Genomic DNA, 22359 nt, shown 5'->3' with positions numbered 1-22359 from the left:
ACATGTCTACTAGTAATCATTCTTTACCATCATTGTCTATGCTTTTAAGTACTGATTCAATACTTCCTTCCCCAATTGATTCGTTCCCAACGAAATTTCGTACAGATGATCATGGAATAATCAGATTGCCACCTTTATCCACAAATGCCGGTCACAATACCCGTCCAAAGCCCTTAGAAAGTGCATTGAGACATTCCTCTGATCCACTTCCTACACCAACTCCAGAATTAGAACCAAAGAACGCTTTGAGAAATGATATGATAACCACTTTACAGTCACCAGCAACACCAGTCGTTAAAAACCATGACGCTAAGAGAATAAATAGTATGATTACTCCATTAACTGCCGCTAGAGATGCTATAACGCCATCGAGTAATGATAAAAAGCGTGCTTTTGCTTTTATAACACATTCACAGGAGACATTTGGTGTCAAAGAACCAAAAATTGATAATGCTCCTTTAGCACGTCGTAAGAGAAGAAGAACATCTACACAAGAGTTAAATATTTTACAAGCAAGTTTTGATAAATGTCCAACTCCAGATAAAAAGGAAAGATTGGAACTAGCAGATCGTTGTAACATGACAGAAAAAGCTGTCCAGATTTGGTTTCAAAATAAAAGACAAGCTGTAAAAAGAGCCAAATTAGCAATGACAACAAAATCAAATACTTCCATTGATAATAGTAGCATTTCAGATAGTAATACTTCCATGAATCTGGTTGAATCAACTCCATTGGCCACCAAAGTGGCTAGTGCAATCAATAACTATAGCAAGAGCGCCAGCACATCTTCTGTAGCGACTGATGCTCAACAAAACCTGAACAAAACTCCAAAAATTTATATCCCTTACTGCAATACTAAATGTGGTGACACAACACCAATAAGGAAATCAACTTTATCAAGAGATTCCTCGCCAATTAGAAGATCCCCTACTCCAAATACTTCTAGAGTAGGACAAGCACTGACGTTCCATTTGAAATCTGATAAAAAAATTCTTACGCCAGTAAAGACATCACCAAATAATAAAGTAAATAAATTGATAAATGGTTATTCTTCATCAGTTGATGAAAAGAATTTGTCACCAAACAGAAAGGGCAAATTGGAATTTAGGACTGCTGGACAAGGTCCATTAAAAGAGTTAAGTACGAACATTGTTTGAGGGGAAGTTTTAAAGACTAACTGCGACTGAAAACTGTCTCATTTGTTTTCCTCTATTTTGCAATCGGCTCATACTGAATTCTTTGCCGATATTGTAACATTACCACTCATATGTTTGAAGTATACCATTTCAATACATCTGTAAAACTATTTTTTTTACTACTGCATATATATAGATTCTAAATAACTTATTTTAATAGAACAAATTCATTCATTCGTAACTTTATAATAAGTTCTGTTTTTATTCGGGCAAATATAGACGATGATATTTAAAAGATAATTAAAACAAATATTAAATTAAGTATACAATTAATACATGTGAATTGCTTAACTTCTTCTTCTACCAGTGGTCTTGGTGTGTTGACCTCTAACACGTAAACCCCAGAAATGTCTAATACCACGGTGAGCTCTGATCTTCTTTAATCTTTCTAAATCATCTCTTAATTTAGATTCAACGTTGTTAGCTAAAGAGTGGTAGTCCTTACCATCAGCAATGTCCTTTTGTCTGTTTAAGAACCAAGATGGGATCTTGTAGTGGGTTGGGTTTTGCATGATTTGAACAACTCTTTCTAATTCTTCTTGGGTTAATTCACCAGCTCTCTTGTTTAAGTCAATATCAGCCTTCTTACAGACTAAGTTAGAGTAACGACGACCAACACCCTTGATTAAAGTTAAAGCATAAACAATTTTGATGTTACCATCAACGTTAGTGTTTAACAAACTATTTAAAACGATTACGTTCATTTGTTAGTAAAATTAAATTTCTTCGCCATGATAAAATTGAAGATCAAAGTAAAGTTGTCGTTTGATATAATATTGCACTCTTTGGGTCCTTCTCTCATATAACGTAGTCGACTGTTTTTTTTTCTGCATGCCATTAAGAAGGTCGAATTTAAATTCTGTCATATACATTCAGGATGATATTATGAAGCTTCCAAATAGACAATAACGTTTAAAATACTTATAATTTCTTCTTAATTAAATTTCACTGTTGTCATCACGGTAACTGCCGGCTCATCTTGCTAATCGCTCAATATCTCGTCCTTTAAATCTTCATGTATATTCTCATTTTATAACATACCGTAAAATGTGTTGGAAAGAACCTTGTTCTTGAACGACTAAAGACATTTCTACCCTGTTTTACTATACGTTTCCTTAGTATCTCGAAATAATTACCTTTTGAATACCACCTTGTATATATTATTGTTAAACCTGTCTGTACCTAGAAGGGAATCGATGATCGTAATTCGACCTAGCTCTCTGTCTATTCGCCACTGGGAGTTTCGAGTTTCTCCCCAGATCAAACATTCTAGGGCGAGCCAGTGCCGCACTGAGCCTAGCTTGTCGGCCGAAGCCTCTGCCTACAACTTTGGAAGGTGGTGTGGTTGATTATAAGGTTCGCGCAGATTGAATTAAAAAAAGCACAATTTTCATAGATTTTTGCAGCTGAAAGATAAATTGGTGTACGGATTTATTTCATTTGAAAACAGTCAAATAAAACACTTTTATCATTCTTCACAATGACGCAAGTTCTAACTCCAGCCAACGAATTACATAATTATTTACAAGGATGAGGCCAAACTATTGAGCATGTTGCTCAGCTAAGTATTGAAATGCCTCCAGTTCTATAAATATTTTGCTAGCTTTCAAAAGATCATTTACTTCTACTCCTTCTTTTTGTATGACGTCTACTTTTTGCTTATAGTAATCGGAATATCGAAGAAGATCATTTCTGTTTTCTGTTGTTATGAAAAGTAATCGCTTCCCATTTAGCTTATGTTCCTGTAAGAATTTCTTGAATAACGAACTACGATATTTGGCAGTCGTTTCAGGAAATACAGGGATGTCCAGCTTGTTAACATCGTTCAAGTTTATTGGATCCACGTTGCTGGCATCGCCAATAACATACAAATTACCTTTTTCATACTGGTAACTTAGAGCAGTGTTAAATGCCAGTGAATACAATTTTCTTGGGAGTTTTGTAGTATAATCATGAGGAGCAGTTCTTGCTAATGCTCTACCGCCTTTATGTAACATTGGAGAATTGGCATCACCTAATCTTGCTTTACCTGATCCCTTTTGAGGCCTCAATTTGTGCCTTGAATAACCGTTAGTCGATCTCCCAGGAGGATTTGATGACCCTACACGTTTATTATCATTTTCAAACACAATCGCTTGCCACAGAACATCACGTCTTAAAGGTAAGCCCAAGACCTCTGTAGATACGGGAATATATGTCAGCGGTTCTAGTGATGGGAATGCCCTTAATGATGCCAATGTATATTTAGGAGGTAGTTGTAAATTGGGCAAAGGGGAGGGTTTCGTTGTCGATGCATAGAATCTCGAAAATTTTAACCACTTTAAAGTTACCTAGAAGTTAGTATTTACCTTACAAAAGGAGAAAACCCACATTTCAAACATACTTGTAATCCCTGCGTTTTCACGTTCATTGTTAATGGATATGAACCACACTACTCTTCATTGCGTACACTTATTTCCACTTTTTTGTTTTCCTTTCTTAATTGGAACATTGAAATCTCCGGAGATCAAAATATACATGCTCGACGAAAGTACGTATAAGGATCATTTGATAACCAAACCTTTATCAAAGCCTTTGATATTTAACAAGACAAATTCGAAAATATGGGCGTTTATTTCTATATATATATATATATGTATGCTCTGTTTTAACCCCTTGTAGAGGCTTTAGTGGAATTCGTAAATATTATCATGTGTCGAAGATGCCTAGAATGAAGCATAATGCTATTAAAAATTGCCAACAAAATGCGAAACAAGCTAATCATATTCACTTGACTTGGCCTTGCTTGTTTTTTTATGATCAACTGTGTGTACATCTAGTTTCATTGTGTAGTTTGTAGCATCTTAAAGAGCAAATTTTATCATTACAGTTAACACAACTGGAAATACTGTCATAACCACCGCAAATAGAACAAGTAGTGATCAGAGGAAGTACCTTGAAATACTTTTTGTTGTAAACGTTATTGAAAATGATACTCTTATCCAGTTGGTTCATGGTGTCAACGTAGGTAGGGAGTTTTCTCTTTGATGAAAGGGTTTTCTTAAGCGCTACTATACGATTGGTATTTTTCTTCTTCTCCTTTGGTTTGGCAGTAGATTTATATGAGTACTGTAAAGATTTAGGTATTTCCCATTTATTTTTTGCTGCTCTTGCTGAGAGATCAGAGTCAATTTGTGAAATTGTAGATGTGCTTGAACTAATTTTGTCCTTATCGTATCCGGTAATACTGCTCAATAAACTAGGGATATCCTTTAAATCACTAAGATTTTCAGTGTTAAGCTCCATGAACCGCCTTTGTGATTGCATTATTTGTTGTGGAGTATACCTATCCAAATAAGAATTGGTAGAATTATTCCCAGGTAGATTCTCATTATCATTGCCCTTCCCGTCGGGTTTTGTTGCATACAGCCTTGCCTCTAGATCAGTTAATGAGTAATTCACTCGTTTAACTGATCTAAACTGTGAAGAACCACTGGACTTGCCCACTTTATTTTTAGTCCTATAAGATTGTGGGTCAGATGTTGTGAAGTAAACATTAGGATTATACGTCTTCTTGTCTATTTCTTCTACCAGTGAGGAAGGCATAGTTTAATCTCCAGTATTGTTTTGCCTTGATTCGATTAAATATTTTGTATTAAATTGTTGTAAATGTTTGATGAATCCACTCAGTAGCCTGAAATTAATTTTGATTTTTTTTACCTTACATAAAAAACACAGGCTTGTATAGAGTGCTTAAAACAAGAAATAGCAATCTTCAAAACAGCTCCGACTGGAAGTTGGATGTTTAATTAGATTTAAGATCCTGCTCTTTCCACGATCTGTCTGATCCTTGCAACATTGCAATATGCTTTGCGTCAATTTCTCAAAAATTAATATGTAGTATTGGCTTAATCAGTAATGGGCATTCTTATGACTCGTTCAACAGAAAACAAGATTCTTTAAGTTAATGTAATTTGTTCTATCTTAAGTTAGAACAAATTTTACTTCTAGTTTAGTCATATTTTTCCTATTCATCAAGTTTATCAAGTTCCAAATCGTAAAGTTGATGTTATGACCAAAACTTAAAAATATTTTCACAGCACCACAACAGTTGCATGTTTCTTGTATTTACATATGTTCTTGGCATGTAGAAAGAAAGAAAATCACATGGTAACAATGAAATATTCTACTCAAGCTATTTAACATTAGAATATGTGATAACCGAAACAAGCCAGCAGTAATTGCATAATCGACAGTCAAGAAGAAAAGAACCATTACTAACTCGCATCTTCGACAGTAGTATATGTTCTATAGTAACTGTAGAAAACGTACACTACCCTCCCCGTATCAAATTCCATTAAGAGAAGATTGAACCATTGCTTAGAAACGTGTAAATAACAGTGCGAAGTAGTAAGACTAAGTGTGTAAATCTCACGGAACTATTCTGTGAGGTTCAAATCATACTTATTAAAGCAATTTACCAAATATTTGGCACCTCGAGTATTTATTAGAGATAACTGATGCAATTTGATGTTCGACATTTTTAGCTTAAGATTATGTCTTTCCTTTCTGAAAAACAATAAAATATGCCTTGTTGGCGCAATCGGTAGCGCGTGTGACTCTTAATCACAAGGTTAGGGGTTCGAGCCCCCTACAGGGCTTATGTTTTTCGAATTTTTGTTTTACTTTCTTTTGAACATTACCAGAGAGATGTGTTTGGTGCTCACACTAAAGCCAGCAAATAATTTGTGCTGCGTCGAAAGGCGTCTCATTTTCATTTTATTCATTTTTTATGGGTTTGCATTGCTAATACTACAAAGAAAAATTATTTATTATATTCGACATTGGCGATATATAGATCTCATTCTCTTTATCTTCTATATTAATGTTTGCAATGGAGTCTAAAAACTGCGTATATATCAGCGAACCACGCATAGCTTCTTTGTCATTCAAAAACATTAAAAATCTTAAGAGAGATAAAATGCAAATTAATGATTTTTGAATTAATAATGGGGTTTTCAAGGAATCATTTGTAGATAGTTTTTCTTCTAGAAGCATTAGGCATTCTTTTAAAAATGCATCAGTATTGGACAAGTTACTGACTAAATTTACAGTAATGTCGTTTCCCTGTCCTCTCGATAAATAAAACTCCTCTTTTGCCCCTTCGTTGCTTTCAAGTCTGAATAATAATTCATTTAAAGTATTTTCTGCGACCACAGGTAAGAAAGAAAAGTCCTTACTTGGACTTTCTGTATCGAAAAATGCAAAAAACTCCATTAAATTAGAGAAATTCGATAGAGTAATGGAAATGTTAGTTATAATATCATCGATGTCCATTCTTGGAGATACAAGTCTGTGTCTCTTTGGAACCTGTGAAAGTAATTTAAAACACTTATTTATAATTCTCCTACGAAGACGCATCGACTTTTTAACTTTGTACGCAGTACTGAAGGCTGTCCTCGCAACGTAAGTGGTTGAAATGGCATCTTCCCCTTTGAAAATTGTATGTGGATTAAAACTGGAGTATTTGTTACTTCTGTCCGCAGCAATACCTTTGATGTTACAGCCAATGAAAATATATTCAGTAAATCTGTCTTTGAATGCAAAGGTGTTGAATAATTTGAAAAAACAAGCCAGAGGGCTTTCTGATAACCTTTGTGTGTAAAGCGAAGATTTTATCTTTTCTTTAGCAATTTCATTTTTCATGTAGTATTTGTGTCTTAAAGAAATGAGATCAGTGAGAATGTCCATCATTGGACCCCAACGTTCATGAAACGATAGATATTTACCCTCTGTTTCCTCCAATGAATATGATAATGTAAGCAAAATGAGATTGAGAAACTCAGATGGCTTGGCTAATTGCACATTCAATAACCTATTACCTAAAATGGTCTCCTTCTGTTTTAGTAAAGTAAAGTAGGCTGTGTAAGGATTTGTAATAGACTCTAACTGGTTAAAACTCTTTGGCAATAGGTTGTCTACCATTAAAAAGAATTGACACCTCAAAAGTTCTAAATCGTAACCGGCATAAAGTGTAGTATCAAAATTTTTCAAAATTGACAGATAGTGTTCAATAATGCTCAGCGCTTTCTTATTTAACGGAATCCTTGTGAAATTATAAGGATCACTTGCTCGGAGTAACTGTTCTTTAGAATGTTCAGAAACTGTGGCCAGAGTTATTAATACAATTAAAACATCGTAAGAAGGAATTGCCAAAATTCTCTTACCATCTTTCATTTGAATGGTATTGATTTGACTTTCAAGAAAGTAAAGCATTTGATCGAAATTGTCCAAGAGACATATAGAATTCAAAATCTCAAAATTATTCAAATCTTTTAATGTTACTTCAACAAAGTAATGGGGTAGTTTTTCGTCCTTATATCCATTCACATGATTTATCGATCTTGTGCACGAAGTCATCGAATAAAAGTTACCTAATCTTAAAGTACATTAGGTAATAGCCGATATCAGAAGCTTTTCTGCTCGATCTCTGTCTGTCTCTTCTTCTATCACTTTTCTTTATTTACTTTATTTAGTCTTGGTAGGATCCAGAAATTAATACTGATCGGAAACATCTAGGAAACGATTACGAATAATTTTGAAAAAAAAAACACAAGCCAAACACAAATTTTTTTTCAAATTTGTGTGTGTCAAAAAAATTTTCAGCGATGAGATGAGAGACTTTTAGTGTTATAAGCCTTTAATATAGAGTACTTGACCATACGTTCCAGTAAATCGATCCAAACAAAAGATGTCCATCGAATCCAACGCCAAAGAACTCAAACAAGCTTTAAGACAATACCCAAACTTTCCACAAGAAGGTATTTTATTTGAAGATTTCTTACCTATTTTCCAAAATCCACAACTTTTCAACAAATTAGTCGAGTCATTCAAATTACATCTTGCTGAAAAATTCCCAAATACCAAAATTGACTACATTATTGGTTTAGAATCTAGAGGTTTCCTATTTGGTCCAGCTTTAGCTTTAGCTTTAAATGTTGGTTTCGTTCCAGTAAGAAAAGCTGGTAAATTACCAGGTGAATGTGTCAAAGCAGTTTACATGAAAGAATACGGTCAAGATGAATTCGAAATGCAAAAAGATGCTATTAAGGAAGGTTCTAATGTCGTCATCGTCGATGATATCATCGCTACCGGTGGTTCTGCCGCCGCCGCTGGTGAATTAGTCGAAAAAGTTGGTGCCAACGTCATAGAATACCAATTTGTTTTAGAATTAGACTTCTTAAAGGGTAGAGATAAATTAAAGGCTCCAGTTTTCACTTTATTGGTCGATCAAAAGGAAGCTCTAAAAAATTAGAAGTCTAATCATTTAACTTTTTAGGTTGTATATTAGATAATATGTATCAATTTTATTATATGTAATGTTTTAAGTTCATTATTTCGAATCAAGTTTTGAATTCTTTTCCTGAACTTCTTCGATAAACGACCCAGGAACAACACTCCAATCGATCATCTTTTCATGCCTCTTATCATATAACCAGTCATTTATCATTCTAAAATGATTGTTTCCGAAGAAACCCCTACTAGCACTTAAAGGAGAAGGATGAACTGACTTCAGGACAAGTATATTTTCCTGAGTGGTGTGATGTAATAGATTTTCAATCAACTTAATTGCATTGTTACCCCACAATAAAAACACGAGGCTCTTACCAGTCGATTTCCTTTCATTAATTAGTATTTCTACAATCTTCTTTGTAAATTCATGCCATCCACATTTTGAATGAGAATTTGCATTATGTGCTTTCACAGTTAATGCAGTATTCAACAGCAAGACACCTTGTTTCGACCAATTAGTCAAATCACCAAATTTATGATCAATTTGAAAGTCCTCATAGTTACTCGACAACTCTTTGTAAATGTTTTTTAGAGATGGAGGTGGAGGAGTAGGCTTCTGAACACTGAATGCTAAGCCGTGAGCCTGATTATGATTATGATATGGATCTTGTCCAATAATTACAACTTTTACATCATTGAATGGGGTCAATCTCGACCATGAGTAAACATTTTCAGGAGGAGGGAAGATTTTTGAGGATTGTGCCTCCTTGGCAAGAAACTTTTTTATTTGAATAAAGTAGGGTTTCGTGAATTCTTTGGAAAGTTTTTCAAACCATTGATCTTCAAGCGTGGTAATTTCTAAACTTAATAATAGCCTTTGTTCGTCTGTCAGCTTTTCTTTGAATACCTCTTTAAAAGGCGAGGAGCCCATATTTTCCTTGCCATTCTCAGTTACCAATGTACGTGACGCGCTAGGTTCTTTTACTTTAAGACTTGACGTAGCGGTCGTCTCGACAGTCTTTGCCTTTTTACCCACTCCAAAAAAATCTTGAATTGTCGTTTGTTTCCTCTTGCCCGCTGCAGAACTGGTCATCTTCAATAGAGTACTTGGCCTAAGAATCATGTGTTATCCAAACCTCATCTCCACATTCAAATACGTACTTATTTGAATTTTTTTTCGTGTGGGTGATATTTGAAGCCGGATGTCCTCAACAATCGAATGATTATAATCGAGAATAAATCACATGGCACATCCATTTCAAGACCATATAGCCAAGTAACTACCACTTGGAAGGAAGATGAATACGCTTGAATTTTAGTTGCTTTCAAGAGAGCTTCAGCTTATTGGTTACCCCCCTCCCCCATGTGCTGTTACGAAAACTGAATCTTACCTTCTTTAGAGTTGTAACAAGCCCAAATACTCTTTAGATAGCCAAGTAAACTTTTGGATGTAGCAAGCTCGTTCATTCATATTTTCAACAAACCTATATATGAGGATAATGATTCAGCTACTTGGTAAGGCTAAATGAGCCTTCTAAAATTAGGTCGTTCTTAACCAAGCCACTTCGGTCTTGATCGTTCCTTGAATTCTCAACGCCTAATTCGTTCTTCAACCTTTGCAATAACACACAAAGTAAATAATTTATTTAAATATACAAATATATTGATCTATTCTCCTTAACTTGTGGAGATAGTAGTACTTTTCTAGCAGTAACTTTCAAACATTATCGCAGCCTCTTTCTATATTAAGATATTTGTTATCAAAAAAAAAGTACTATATAATGCTGGCAACATTGAACGGAACATATAATTCTGCATTTCTAACTCCTAGATCTCGTATGGACAATAACTCTACACATTCAGCTACCCTTGCATCTCCAAGACGAACTAGAAGTAGAGGTTGGTCTCTTTGGGGCATGGGCTATCCGGAGGAGGCTGAGGAGGATGCTGCCCTTCAGGTAGATCAACTGGAGGATCAAAGAGAGAGTAGTGTGTCTACTACGGATTCAGATACAAGAAAAAGAACATGGTCGTTCTGGTCGAGACAAAGAGGCTACACTACGACAAATGCCAACGTCGACGGTTTACAGTTTGAAGTGGCGGGTCCCGTCACCTTACCAAAGACAGAACGCAGCACTACGAGTTTGAATAGTCCCTTAATTAATCTTCTAATTCCATTTGATCCTGATGCCATGTTATATAGAAAATCAACTTCGAGTAAGGATAACAAGGGAACAGCAACCTGTTTTACATCACAAGAGCCCAATATCGTTGTACCAAGTTTTGAAGTCTTACCAAAAAAGTCCCTGTGGACATCGATGACAAATATATTCGGATCCTCCCAGACTCCACAGAAACATTTGTATAGGGCAGATCCTATAGATAAACTTTCACCCATTCTAGCAAAGAATAGACCACTGAAAATAATGATCATTGGAGTTCATGGCTTTTTCCCCACAAAGGTACTTAGAACATTTATCGGAGAGCCAACTGGGACATCAATGAAGTTCGTAACTGAGGCTGAAGAAATCGTATCAGAATACTTTGACAATATAGGAGTTGACATAGAAATTAGTAAAATTGCATTAGAAAAGGAAGGAGAGATATTCGACAGAGTTGACTTTTTCTATAACGTTTTGAAAAATTGGTCCACAGAAATTAATAACACAGATATGATATATTTTGTAACACATTCTCAAGGTTGTCCTGTTGCAATTATTTTATTGGCTAAATTAATTGAAAGCGGTGTTCTATCATTAGATAATCTCAATTTTGTAAATAATATGGGCAGTAAAACAAATAGCGAGGGTGTAGATCCATTGGATTTTCTAGCCCAGAATAACAATAACAAGAAGAAAATAGTTTCAGTATTAGGAATGGCAGGTATTAATAATGGTCCATTTTATGGGGCAGACCAAACATTGTTAGTAAAAGCATATCAAACTATCGCTAAAGATGCCATGATGGAACTATTTGAATTTCAGAAATTTGATTCAATTCAATCTAAGAAACTTATGCAAGGTCTAAGAGTACTTATTGCAAATAATGTAAAGTTAACATTCGTCGGTTCCGTAAATGACCAATTAGTACCTCTATATTCATCAACCTGCCTTTTCGCAGCACATCCGAATATCTTTAGGGCTACTTTTATCGATAAAAGTTCAAGGACACCTGCGTTTATTACAAGAATTGCCAAAATTGCAGGAACTTTACTAAACCTCGGTTTCGAGGACCATAGCATAATAAAAGAAATCAGTGGTTCATTGGCTGGTCCACTTACGGGTGGTGGCCATTCAACCATTTATAATGAAAAACAGGTTTATGAGTTAGGAATAAAATTTGCATTAGAAACTTCGGATACTCTCACTGATATCCCAGTTACATATACTCCGTATGAGTTATCAGAACTAGGCACAAACCCATACCATCTTCCCTGGTGTATGAGAGGTTTGTTATATGAAACTAAAAGGCATTTAAACGATGAAGAGCTTAAATTGTTATACGAAGAGTTCGAGAAGTGGAACCCTGACACAAAACAGCTGAAAGACATCAAATATAGATTGAATGGCCTTAAATACAAATTATAGCGAACCCAATGGATTTAAGAAAGCTGGCATTTCTATATAAACAGATACACGAGTAAGTAATACCTTTTATAGAAAACAGATCTGTTTCTGTGAGCACGACACAACTGAGCCATTTCGAAGAAAAAAGATCTGTAAAAACTTATAGCGAGAACAAATTTGTGCCTTGGTTGAAGTGACATATATACAGACAGTATTCAATGCAGTGTGCTTAATGATCATGATACCTATATTAGTCGTTTTGTATCTACTTGCATTCTTCCAGAAAACAGTCAATGCTCTTTTAGATATAAATGACATTCTACCACTGAAAGACGGCGATAACATTATAACGGCTGCTGAAAGTAACTACAACCAATTGAAGCAAGGTGTGAGGGACCAGTTCAATGTACTTTATATCACTATGCATGGAATCGATGAAGATACCAAATTAGTGAAGTGTGCTCTCTGTTATGATTTCGAAAAGAACTATCGGAGAGTATCCAAATTAATCCAACAGCAGGCACCTGATACTCCTGTCACATTCTTCATGGTAGATGTCATTGATGTTCCTGGGGTTGTTAAGGACATGAACTTAACAAAGGTACCACATTTAGTCATTTATCCTCCTTCCAATGATGATGACAGTTTTTCATGGATCAGCTCACCATTTTATCAATACCCACTAACAGCCCAAAGCACCGAGGAAGATTTACACTATGGGAACTATCTAGCCAAAATACTAGGAATTCATCTCGAAATTGACGAGCCTTTCAAAGTTCAAGAATTTATATCGTACTTTTGCATTTGCATATTACCGTTTATTGTAGTTAAAAAGCTAATAATGCCATATATCACAAACAAATCGAAAGTAGCTTGTATGTTACTATCATTTGGAATACTCTTGGCAAGTATTTCGGGATTCAAATTCACTCAAATGAATGGAATTCCCTTTATTGCAAAAAACGACAAGAATGAAATAATGTATTTCAGTGGTGGTATGGGCTGGCAATTTGGTATTGAAGTCTTTTCAGTATCATTGATGTATTCCATAATGGCCGCTTCATCAGTTTTTTTGATATTGATGCATCAATATGACCTATTTGGGATTCTGAAGTACCCATTGTCGGTTCTATTGGCGAGTTTTTTGTTTTACTTTTTTGCATACTACATAAGTTGCTTTGAAATTAAGAGTCCTGGTTATCCATATATGTATTAGCTCATGTAAATATATATCTCTACATAGAAGGAAAGGAAAAGTCTTCATTCAATTGTATTTTCTTCAAAGAGTCTTAATTATCTTGTACATGCTGTTCCAAATTATCTTCCCCGGACGACTTATTTATTAAATAGAATGATCCAAGGATTAACGATGCACCAATAAGATACAAAAATGGCATTGACTTATGCTTAAATATGAAATCTCCAAACATTGCTACCGGTATGGTAATGCTCAACCCAACTGTGACCGTTAGAGGACTGGTTAGTAACATCGCTTTTGCCCAACAGAAATCACTAATGAAAGTAATGATGCAATTCAGGCCAACAATGCAAAGGATTCTTGGATCACGAGGAATTTCAAAAGTTTCAATATTCAGAAAATGCAATAATATAATGGATGGCCATAAAAAGATCAAAGTGAATAGACCGACGAATCCAAAAAATATTTTCATATTGATTCTGTCTTCATCTTTGACTTGCAATTTTAACAGAGTGCTATACACACCATAGAATAGTGCCCCTGCGATGGCCAGGAAATTGCCAAATAAAATTAGCATTGAGGTTTTTCCGGAGAAGGGACTAGTGACATCTTTAATCCCCGGGCCTGGTTTGTAAGGTACGTGCTTGTGATTGGCATCAGAATGCGTGACCAAGATAATACCACCAAATGAAATAATGGAACCAACAATTTTCGAATGGTTTAAAGTTTCCACTTGGCAAAGTGCCCCTATGAATAATGTGAAAAATGATGATGTAGATGATAGGATTGTCTGTGATGCAACTGATGTATAAGCCAATGATGCATTTGTTGCTAAATTTGCCAGAAACCATAAGATACAGAACTGAGCACTCAATCGTATAGTTTCTTTCAACGACAGTCTCTGTGTAGAAATATTTGTAAGAATATGGTTGTTGTCATGTATCGTTTGACTTGCATTTTTAGGAATCAAGGGACTTTCCGGACTCAAATTCCTAGAAGCCTGCTCTTCCAAGTGACTGGAAATGGCAGAGTAATTTTCACCCTCTTCTGCTATGATTAATTGATGATGGATGCTGAACGTACCCGTTTCATGATAGTTAATCAATATCTTCTTTAAAGTTGGCAGCAGATAAAAAATGAAAGCTGCAGTATTAATGTATGTGATTAAAAATGGTTTTCGGTACGAATTATCTTCAAAAATCGTATTGATAAGAAAAGAAGATAGTACCCATAGCAAAATTACGACTGCTAACATGATAAGGCCTAATGTCCATCTCTTGTTGAAATCTGACACACTAATCATGCTGACCCATAAACTGCAATTCTAATACTTAGAATAGTTCGAGGACTCGATAAATGGAATATATATGATGGTATGGTTGCTATCCTATCTAACTTCAGATGAACTCCATACGCATTAGTAGCTTTATCCATTTAATCGAAATGATATAAATCATATAAACTCATCACCCTGCCAAATCTTCCAGAGTTCAATTTTTTTTTTCTATGAAAAAGCTCGTAAAAAAGGAACGATACTGAATATTAAAATTCCGGGCATTCTCGCCATTTGAAGCCCTGAATAATATCCGGGCAAATGTTCTCCATTTCTCTTAGTATCTATATGAACCCTAATTCAGTAAGCTTTTAGGACCTAAAAGAGTCATGATATCCTAAAAAGCTGGGCAAGGTTCGCGAAATAACGCAGTGAGAATAAGATTTTAAAAATTTAGAGGTGTTATCAAATTTATTTTGAGTTGAAATACTGGAGCAATTTGCTTCAAGAACATTAAATACCAGGCAATTTGTATCTAGGTAATAGAATAAACAAAATTTGAGTAATTTCAGTATAATATTATGCGTATGTGCCTTTCATTTTTCATTTGATTTTGCTTCTCCAACATCTTTTACTTTTGCTTTTGATACTAACGTAATTCAACATACAGCTTCAACTTCACACAATGGTACTCCTACAGCCCCTGCATCTGCTAAGAAAATGTCTTTAGAAGAGTTTCTTGGCGACGATTCATTGGGCGATTCAGTCTGGAATGAAGACGACATTAACTTAGATGCCATCAACAATACAACAAGTATTGAAGTTCTTAAGAATACAACAAGTAGAGACAATTTATCTCCATCCGCTTCTCATTACACATTGCATGGTGACTCAAGGTCACCAAGAACTACTAGTCTCCATGCAAATGAAAATAAATTTTCATCACCATTATTCCAAAAGCCACCCTACATTGTCAAATTTTCTAATTTACCACCAAAATTTGCTGATACCGATATTGAAGAATTATTTCAAGCCAAATACACTAAATTCATTAAGTTCAAATTATTTTGGGAAATTAATATAAATCCAACTATTGAAACAATTAAATCAGGCTCAATATTTGATCAGAATTTTATAAAGGATTCAAAAGTTGCATTTGTCGAATTGTACACATCTCGTGACCTTAATAAGGTTTTAACATATTGGAGTAAGCCGCTTAAGGAAATTTATCAAATTGATGTAGAACCTGCTGAATTCAGTAATTTCAAGGAATATATTTCAAGAAATGAAACCGTTCCATTACAGGCAAACATGAATCCTTCAAAGCCATATTTCACCCCAAAACCAAAACCTAATCCATTTGGTGCGGCTAAACCTGTTGATACACAATCCAAAATAATAGATATTGAGGGTAAAATGGAGAAACTGCATGTAGAGGATACTAAGACTCTAAGAAAGTATTCCAAGGGCGAAGCCTTGCCAATAGAACAGAAACCAAAAATTACCTTATTAAAGAAAGCACCGATGAGCTACTCTCAAGTTTTGCAAAAATCAGTAGAGGAGGCTAAGAAATCGTCCTCAAATTCATTAAATACTACTCCTACTCCGCCTATACATAGTCCATCTGAAGTTAAACAAGAAGAAAAATCTGAAGTTAATTCTGAGATTCAGGAAGAAAAGGAGGACGACAAACTGGGGGAACAAGAAGAACAAAATCTAGAGGATGCAGAAGGTGCCGCTCAAGCGTTTACATTCAAAAATGCCAAGAGAGAAAATTCTTCACAACCTCCATACCATAAATCATACAGAGGAAGAGGCGGTTCTCGTGGTAGTTCGCGTCGTGGTACCAACAGAGGAAATTTTAGAGGCGGAAGGAAGTTCAGCAATTACAATAATGGTGCTAATCAACAGAATAGCAATAGCGGCAATCAAGGCAGCAAAAATGACCAGGAAACCTACTCCCTTTTTAAACCAGCCAGCGATTTCTTAAATGACAAGGCGGACAGTAACACCAAACAAAATAATAATATTCATCGTGGTAATTCTTCATCAAGAGGCGGATATCGTGGTGGTTATAGAAGATATTAAGAATGCATTCGTTTTTTTTTTTGCCATAAATATACATATATAATAGGTTGTAAAATAGTGTGGTAACAGTAGTATTAATGTTAAATTTGTCATATACATGCGGGTATATTTCATGCATATATATGAATATATGAATAGATTACTCTTGTGATTGAAACTCTTGTAGTTGCTGTTGATTAGCTATTTTTCTCTCCTGTCTGCCCTTTTTCATGACCTGTTTTAGAGCAGCGCTATCTAAGGGATCCAATAATTCAAAAGAACACAGTAGCCCCTCACTCACACTCATTACTGCACCCCAATTATCAAACTCACCACAGTAGTTCGGTGCTGAAAAGACTGTGACGAGACTTCTATCGTTGAAAAATTCGTAACCATCTTCGACAACCATATGTGCTCTGCAAACTAAATCAAAGCCAAATTTATTCAGAAATTTATTAATTGCAACTTTGTTGTAACAATAACTAACACCTCTTTCATTATCTTCCCATTCATTCGGCGAGTCTGTCGGATCAGACCAAAGTAGATCATTTATGAGACCAAAATCTGGCACGTCAGTCGGCCTGCTTACATGTCTGATCTCATCCATTGAATTTAAAACCGGCGAAAGTCCACCATGCACACAGAAAATTTTACCTGCGACTATTGCAGCTAAAGGTAATGTATTGAATGTATCAATAAAAAGCTTCCATGTTTTGATATTGCAACGTCTCTTACATTCATCATAAAACCCGTAGACTCTTGTAACATTTGCACATTCATGATTACCTCTTAATAGGAAAAAGTTTTCCGGATACTTAATTTTGTAACAGAGTAGTAACAGTATGGTTTCTAAAGATTGCTTACCTCGATCTACGTAATCGCCCAGAAACAGATAATTTGCCGAAGGTGGGAAGCCGCATTTTGTAAATAAACGTAAAAGATCACCATACTGCCCATGAACATCACCAACAATTTTCACAGGCGGCGATAATTCAAGTAAAGAAGGTTGTGACAAGAAAATCTCACGAGCTAAATGGCATATTTGTGATATTTCATAATTTTTTAGACACACATTTTTAGTTCTTCTTGCAGCATAACCAGCGTCTAATAATTTTTGTATTGTTTCATCAATATTAATCGGTTTCAAGTTTTTCTTTTTCTTAGGCTGTTGTAGTTGTTGTAATCCCATAATTTGATCCATTGAATCATTAGGTAGCTGAATTGGATATTGATCTTTTGTAAGGGAGTGTATATCCGAGTCTGCGTCACCGACACCAGCAGTGGCGACTGATGTAGCAGCAGTAGTTGGATTACTACCATTTGACAAGGATAAATTACTTCCATAATTGCTCATATTCATACTAAAGTAATCAACATTTGGATCATTATCAAGTCTAACGAGGCCCGGTGAGTTTAGTGGAGTGGAATAAGCAGTTGCTTGAGCAGACGAGGAAGATTTCCTGCTATGCAACGACGACGTAAAAGAATTTGACCGAGAGTTGAGTAGGACATCTGGAATATTGACATTGGTTTCTGATGATTTTCTGCGCAACCTATTGGAAGAACCACTCTTTATTGAAGAAGGTCTCATTGATGAATGACTTCGTCTAGCGGAATCTTGTCTTGATAATTTTGTAGGGTTGACATCTGCGTTAGAGTCACTTTCCTCGTCCGTTAAAGCATTTTCAAAATACTGGAATGAATTTGTTGAAGAGGTGTACGGTGTATTCTTTAAAATAGGAGGCTTAGGCTCCATTTGAACCATTGAAGGTGGCAAATCCAATGTAGTATTAAAGCTTGAACGTCTGTTAGATAGTTTAGTTCTATCCGTTGAAATGTCTTTTGGAGTCCCACCAGCGTCGTCACTATTATCATCATTACTAATACTATGACTTGGGATATGTTGAGAATGTGATCTACGATGAATATTAATATTATTATTAGATGTGCTGCCATTGTTAACAGCAGGAGCTGAATTATCAGGAGTATGGGAAGAATTATTTGCATTCCCTGAATTTGAAAGGCTACTTACAGACCGTCTGGAGCTTGATTTATTTGATCTAATTGATTGATTTGAAGCTGTATTTGTTCTTGATATTCTTGGTTTTAAATGATTTGAATTTGATGTGGGATTAGTATTACTAGTCTCCTTTTCAGAAGACGATACATGTTTCTTCTTTTTTGTAGAAGCAGAAGCAGAAGAAGATTTCGAATTGGAATTACCCATCGTACCAAATTTCTTTGCCTTTATCTGTTCTAATTTGTAATAAGTAAGACTATAAATTGAATAATATTCCTTGAAAATCATGCTTTAAGATTCTTGCTAAATTTTAAAATTCTCGCTTAGCCTTTGCGGTTCATTATGAGTAACCGATAATCTCTATATTTAACCAATTTTGACACTTAACAGCAGTAACAAACACTTCGTCTATCCTCGGTATGACATTCCTGTTTACACTATACCATGTATGTAAGATGAGGTGGGTCGGTTCTGACGAACAGTTGCTTGTGCGATGTCTTTTGTGCATGATTAAATGGGATAGCAGTACTCTTTTATATAACAAGACAATGGAAACCTCCAAAAGCACGTGTCCTTAAATGTCAATATATATATACATAAATGCACTGTTGTGCAATACACAGCATCACAATAGGAACCGCTTGTGCTGATTAAGCTAGTGATGTGATTCTTTTGACATGTAATGCCAGAAAAACTTGAAAGCTCATCGAAAATTCAAAGAAAAACAGAAAATTTTTCAGTTGATTCACCCAACTAATAACTGACTTACGTGATGAACCACAACGGTACAATAATAATGGAACAATTGAAAGAAGAAGAGTACGTTCACAAGGTGTATAATGAAATCGCGCCTCATTTTTCACAGACTCGTTATAAGCCATGGCCGATAGTTTCGAGTTTTTTAATGGAGCAGACAGTGGGTTCTGTTGGTATAGATGTTGGTTGTGGTAATGGGAAATATTTGAACGTGAATCCACAGATATATATTATTGGTTCAGATAGATCGACGGGACTTATCGGATGCGCACGTGAGATCAATTCGAAATATAATGTACTAGTTGCAGATGGTCTAAATCTTCCACATAGGGAGAATACATTTGATTTTGCAATTTCCATTGCAGTGGTACATCATTGGACGACCCGTGAAAGAAGAATACAAGCTATCAAGCACATTTTGAGTAAGGTGAAGAGTGGAGGTCGAGCATTGATTTATTGTTGGGCCCTCGAACAGGGTGACTCCAGAAGAGGTTACCACGAAGGCATGGAGCAGGATGTTCTAGTACCCTGGGTGCTACGAGATAAGAAAACCAAGAAAAAGAAGAAAACTGCTGGTGAAAAACCAGATCTCACTAATATCCCATTGAATGAACGTGCTGCATATATTGAAAACTGGAAGAAAGAACAAGAACTGAAAAGAGCGACAGCTGAAAAAGAGTCACAACAGGAGGAGCAGGAAAATAGTCCAGATACCAAGTATAGATTTTATCATCTCTATCGTAAGGGTGAATTAGAGGAAGATTGTACAAGTGCCGGAGGTGAAGTAGTTGGTAACGGTTATGAAAAAGACAATTGGTACGTTATCGCAGAGAAGAAGTAAAACATACTCATATCCATATATAGATTTGAACTACATTTAATTTGCATATTTTTCCCGCAGTAACTTTACAACATATCTTACAATTGCTTTTATTCAATTGGAGCTCATTCTTATCAATAGGTTTCAAGGAATTAAGTGTAGAATGAGGAAAGCTTTATTCAATAAGCAACATCAGGGCCAATTAGATAAACTAGATGATGCTGCTATGGTCCATTCATGACAGATATACCACCCACTTTTAGTCAAGCGACGTTTTGCTTTTACGTCCGGGTACCGACATGTCTCTCAACATTTTCTTATTAAGCACCGATCTGCTTTAAGGTATAAGCCATTGCATCAAAATGATCGACTGACAGATTATTCATAGCACAGCTTGCAATAGTACCTAATCATGCCAATTATAAGCCATGGGGGAGAAGAGTTTCATCTTTCACATGAAGAAGAAGATAAGTTGAACCATTTCCAAGCAGTGACAAATTTTCCTGAAAATGAGCTGTCACTAATTATTAAACTGCTAAAAAATCATAGTTGGCAACTAGAGCCTGCTATTAGTAGGTATTTTGACAGTGAAGCGTGGAAGGATAATTTAAACCAGATTGATACACCGCCTGTTCTATCGAGTAGAGAAATCTCAAGCACTCCTAGTGATCGTGTGGCAATTAATCCCTCAATGGTGGATCAAGTGCGTAATAATCATTTAGTTGCAATACTGCCAGTCGTTCATGCTTTACCGCACGACTATAAGAACAGATTCAAAGTTGTTGGGCTAAACAACACGACAACTTCTAATGCAGGCCCTAGCTTACTCGTTCTTATTCTAACAATCATTCCAAACACAATCATCAAGATAATCTCCTTCATCTTTTCCTTCTTTGTTGGCTCATCATCGAATAAAAGAAATAACGTTATAAGAGTGCCTCAATTACCTATTTCTGAAACTAATTTTATCGATTTATCCAAAATTATTAAGGATAGTAATAAGCTGACACATGTGCAGCAGATTCTGGCGAATAACCGACTACCTTTCAATGAGTGTCTTCGTATAGCAAGGGAGGAATTCAAATTTTTACTGGTTGTTTTAATCGGTGAAACAAATGATACTGAAGAGCCAGCAAATAATGATATCAACTCAATCAAATTTTTGACAGAGATCATTACTGATAATGGCGTTTTGAAGATCCTTGACGAATATCAAGGTGATTTGATTGTTTACATGGGATGTGTCAATGAACTGGAACCTTGGCTGGTTGCAAGAGAATTACATGTCAAATATACACCAGAACTTTTATTACTCGGTAACGTTTTGAATCGTAACGGTTCCATCAACGGTGCAGTAAAGCTGTCAGTTTTGTCAAAATTGAAAATATCGACAACTAAAAAGTTTCAAAATTCATTAAAGTTGACACTCGAAAGGTTTAGTCCAGAATTAATAGTAAGTAAGACAGAGATGGAAGAACTGAAAATTTCTAGACAGATTAAACAGTTACAAGAAAATGCATTCAACGAATCTTTGAGAAAAGATAAAATAAAAGAAGAACAACGTAAGTCTAAAGAAAATGAACTGAAGTTACAACAAGAACTAAAGTTACAGGAGGAAAAATTAAAGAAACGTAAAGATACCGTAAATAATTTGAAATGGTTAAAACTGTGTATTGATCTGCTGAAAAATCAAGAGCCAGAGAAGCGTGAGGATGTCAAACATGCTACTTTACAAATCAGAACTAGCAATGGTGAGAGAATAATTAAAAAGTTTAGTAAGAATACAACATTACATTCGATCTATTTAAATGTTGGATGCCACCTATATTTGAAAAACAATCGTGTCGATTCCGAGGATTGGAGAAATTCTATTGTTCAAAAGATCAAGGAACTAATAAGTGATGAAACAGTACTTTGCTTCAAAGATTTGGAAGTTGTTGAAAAAGAGATCGATGAAATGCCACTTTCTAAGATTATAGACAAAGAGTTGACTAAATGGGAAAACGGCCCCTTGGAAAATGAGGACGAAATCTTTATTAATTTTGAGCTGGTATCCCCATTCCCAAGATACAAAGTGCCACTTGAGAAAGACGTTAGAATTAGTGAAGTCAATCAGTTATGGCCCAATGGCAGCTTACTAGTAGAGGATATAGTTGAACTGGAAGAAAGCGACTCTGAAGAAGAATGAGTG

The 22359-nt window shown here is 35.4% G+C and overlaps 14 protein-coding genes and 1 non-coding gene across 15 annotated transcripts; 8 read left to right on the top strand and 7 right to left on the bottom strand.

The window, feature by feature from the left end:
- Window positions 1-2: 2 nt before the first annotated feature.
- YOX1 (Yox1p) lies at window positions 3-1157 on the top strand (the record flags this gene model as incomplete). Its single annotated transcript, XM_003956637.1, has 1 exon — window positions 3-1157. One exon carries the CDS (start codon window positions 3-5, stop codon window positions 1155-1157), a length of 1155 nt encoding a protein of 384 aa, XP_003956686.1.
- A 326-nt stretch (window positions 1158-1483) lies between these two features.
- On the bottom strand, window positions 1484-2284 carry RPS18B (40S ribosomal protein uS13; the record flags this gene model as incomplete). The annotated part of the gene is made up of 2 exons (XM_003956636.1): window positions 1484-1877; window positions 2238-2284. 2 exons carry the CDS (start codon window positions 2282-2284, stop codon window positions 1484-1486), a joined length of 441 nt encoding a protein of 146 aa, XP_003956685.1.
- Window positions 2285-2737: 453 nt separating this feature from the next.
- Window positions 2738-3606, bottom strand: YML6 (mitochondrial 54S ribosomal protein uL4m; the record flags this gene model as incomplete). Its single annotated transcript, XM_003956635.1, has 2 exons — window positions 2738-3526; window positions 3580-3606. 2 exons carry the CDS (start codon window positions 3604-3606, stop codon window positions 2738-2740), a joined length of 816 nt encoding a protein of 271 aa, XP_003956684.1.
- A 389-nt stretch (window positions 3607-3995) lies between these two features.
- Window positions 3996-4781, bottom strand: VPS71 (Vps71p; the record flags this gene model as incomplete). Its single annotated transcript, XM_003956634.1, has 1 exon — window positions 3996-4781. The coding sequence occupies one exon, from the start codon at window positions 4779-4781 to the stop codon at window positions 3996-3998; it is 786 nt and encodes a 261-aa protein (XP_003956683.1).
- Window positions 4782-5763: 982 nt separating this feature from the next.
- KAFR0Ctrna16K lies at window positions 5764-5836 on the top strand. The gene has a single exon. It is a non-coding gene; the product is annotated as a tRNA-Lys (tRNA).
- A 151-nt stretch (window positions 5837-5987) lies between these two features.
- On the bottom strand, window positions 5988-7595 carry NSE5 (Smc5-Smc6 complex subunit NSE5; the record flags this gene model as incomplete). The annotated part of the gene is made up of 1 exon (XM_003956633.1): window positions 5988-7595. The coding sequence occupies one exon, from the start codon at window positions 7593-7595 to the stop codon at window positions 5988-5990; it is 1608 nt and encodes a 535-aa protein (XP_003956682.1).
- Window positions 7596-7926: 331 nt separating this feature from the next.
- APT1 (adenine phosphoribosyltransferase APT1) lies at window positions 7927-8490 on the top strand (the record flags this gene model as incomplete). Its single annotated transcript, XM_003956632.1, has 1 exon — window positions 7927-8490. One exon carries the CDS (start codon window positions 7927-7929, stop codon window positions 8488-8490), a length of 564 nt encoding a protein of 187 aa, XP_003956681.1.
- A 78-nt stretch (window positions 8491-8568) lies between these two features.
- Window positions 8569-9561, bottom strand: UNG1 (uracil-DNA glycosylase; the record flags this gene model as incomplete). Its single annotated transcript, XM_003956631.1, has 1 exon — window positions 8569-9561. One exon carries the CDS (start codon window positions 9559-9561, stop codon window positions 8569-8571), a length of 993 nt encoding a protein of 330 aa, XP_003956680.1.
- Window positions 9562-10249: 688 nt separating this feature from the next.
- On the top strand, window positions 10250-12055 carry KAFR0C05530 (uncharacterized protein; the record flags this gene model as incomplete). The annotated part of the gene is made up of 1 exon (XM_003956630.1): window positions 10250-12055. The coding sequence occupies one exon, from the start codon at window positions 10250-10252 to the stop codon at window positions 12053-12055; it is 1806 nt and encodes a 601-aa protein (XP_003956679.1).
- A 211-nt stretch (window positions 12056-12266) lies between these two features.
- Window positions 12267-13250, top strand: OST6 (dolichyl-diphosphooligosaccharide--protein glycotransferase; the record flags this gene model as incomplete). The annotated part of the gene is made up of 1 exon (XM_003956629.1): window positions 12267-13250. One exon carries the CDS (start codon window positions 12267-12269, stop codon window positions 13248-13250), a length of 984 nt encoding a protein of 327 aa, XP_003956678.1.
- Window positions 13251-13323: 73 nt separating this feature from the next.
- KAFR0C05510 (uncharacterized protein) lies at window positions 13324-14535 on the bottom strand (the record flags this gene model as incomplete). The annotated part of the gene is made up of 1 exon (XM_003956628.1): window positions 13324-14535. One exon carries the CDS (start codon window positions 14533-14535, stop codon window positions 13324-13326), a length of 1212 nt encoding a protein of 403 aa, XP_003956677.1.
- Window positions 14536-15225: 690 nt separating this feature from the next.
- Window positions 15226-16593, top strand: PSP2 (Psp2p; the record flags this gene model as incomplete). Its single annotated transcript, XM_003956627.1, has 1 exon — window positions 15226-16593. One exon carries the CDS (start codon window positions 15226-15228, stop codon window positions 16591-16593), a length of 1368 nt encoding a protein of 455 aa, XP_003956676.1.
- A 139-nt stretch (window positions 16594-16732) lies between these two features.
- On the bottom strand, window positions 16733-18880 carry PPZ1 (salt homeostasis regulator; the record flags this gene model as incomplete). Its single annotated transcript, XM_003956626.1, has 1 exon — window positions 16733-18880. The coding sequence occupies one exon, from the start codon at window positions 18878-18880 to the stop codon at window positions 16733-16735; it is 2148 nt and encodes a 715-aa protein (XP_003956675.1).
- A 508-nt stretch (window positions 18881-19388) lies between these two features.
- On the top strand, window positions 19389-20189 carry TRM9 (tRNA (carboxymethyluridine(34)-5-O)-methyltransferase; the record flags this gene model as incomplete). Its single annotated transcript, XM_003956625.1, has 1 exon — window positions 19389-20189. The coding sequence occupies one exon, from the start codon at window positions 19389-19391 to the stop codon at window positions 20187-20189; it is 801 nt and encodes a 266-aa protein (XP_003956674.1).
- Window positions 20190-20580: 391 nt separating this feature from the next.
- On the top strand, window positions 20581-22356 carry UBX2 (Ubx2p; the record flags this gene model as incomplete). The annotated part of the gene is made up of 1 exon (XM_003956624.1): window positions 20581-22356. The coding sequence occupies one exon, from the start codon at window positions 20581-20583 to the stop codon at window positions 22354-22356; it is 1776 nt and encodes a 591-aa protein (XP_003956673.1).
- Window positions 22357-22359: the final 3 nt, after the last annotated feature.

This window comes from Kazachstania africana, chromosome 3 (assembly GCF_000304475.1).
Source record: "Kazachstania africana CBS 2517 chromosome 3, complete genome".
NCBI classification, from domain to species: domain Eukaryota; kingdom Fungi; phylum Ascomycota; class Saccharomycetes; order Saccharomycetales; family Saccharomycetaceae; genus Kazachstania; species Kazachstania africana.
The sequence above is the reverse complement of the archived record's forward strand: the minus strand, read 5'-3'. Positions and strand labels throughout refer to the sequence as shown.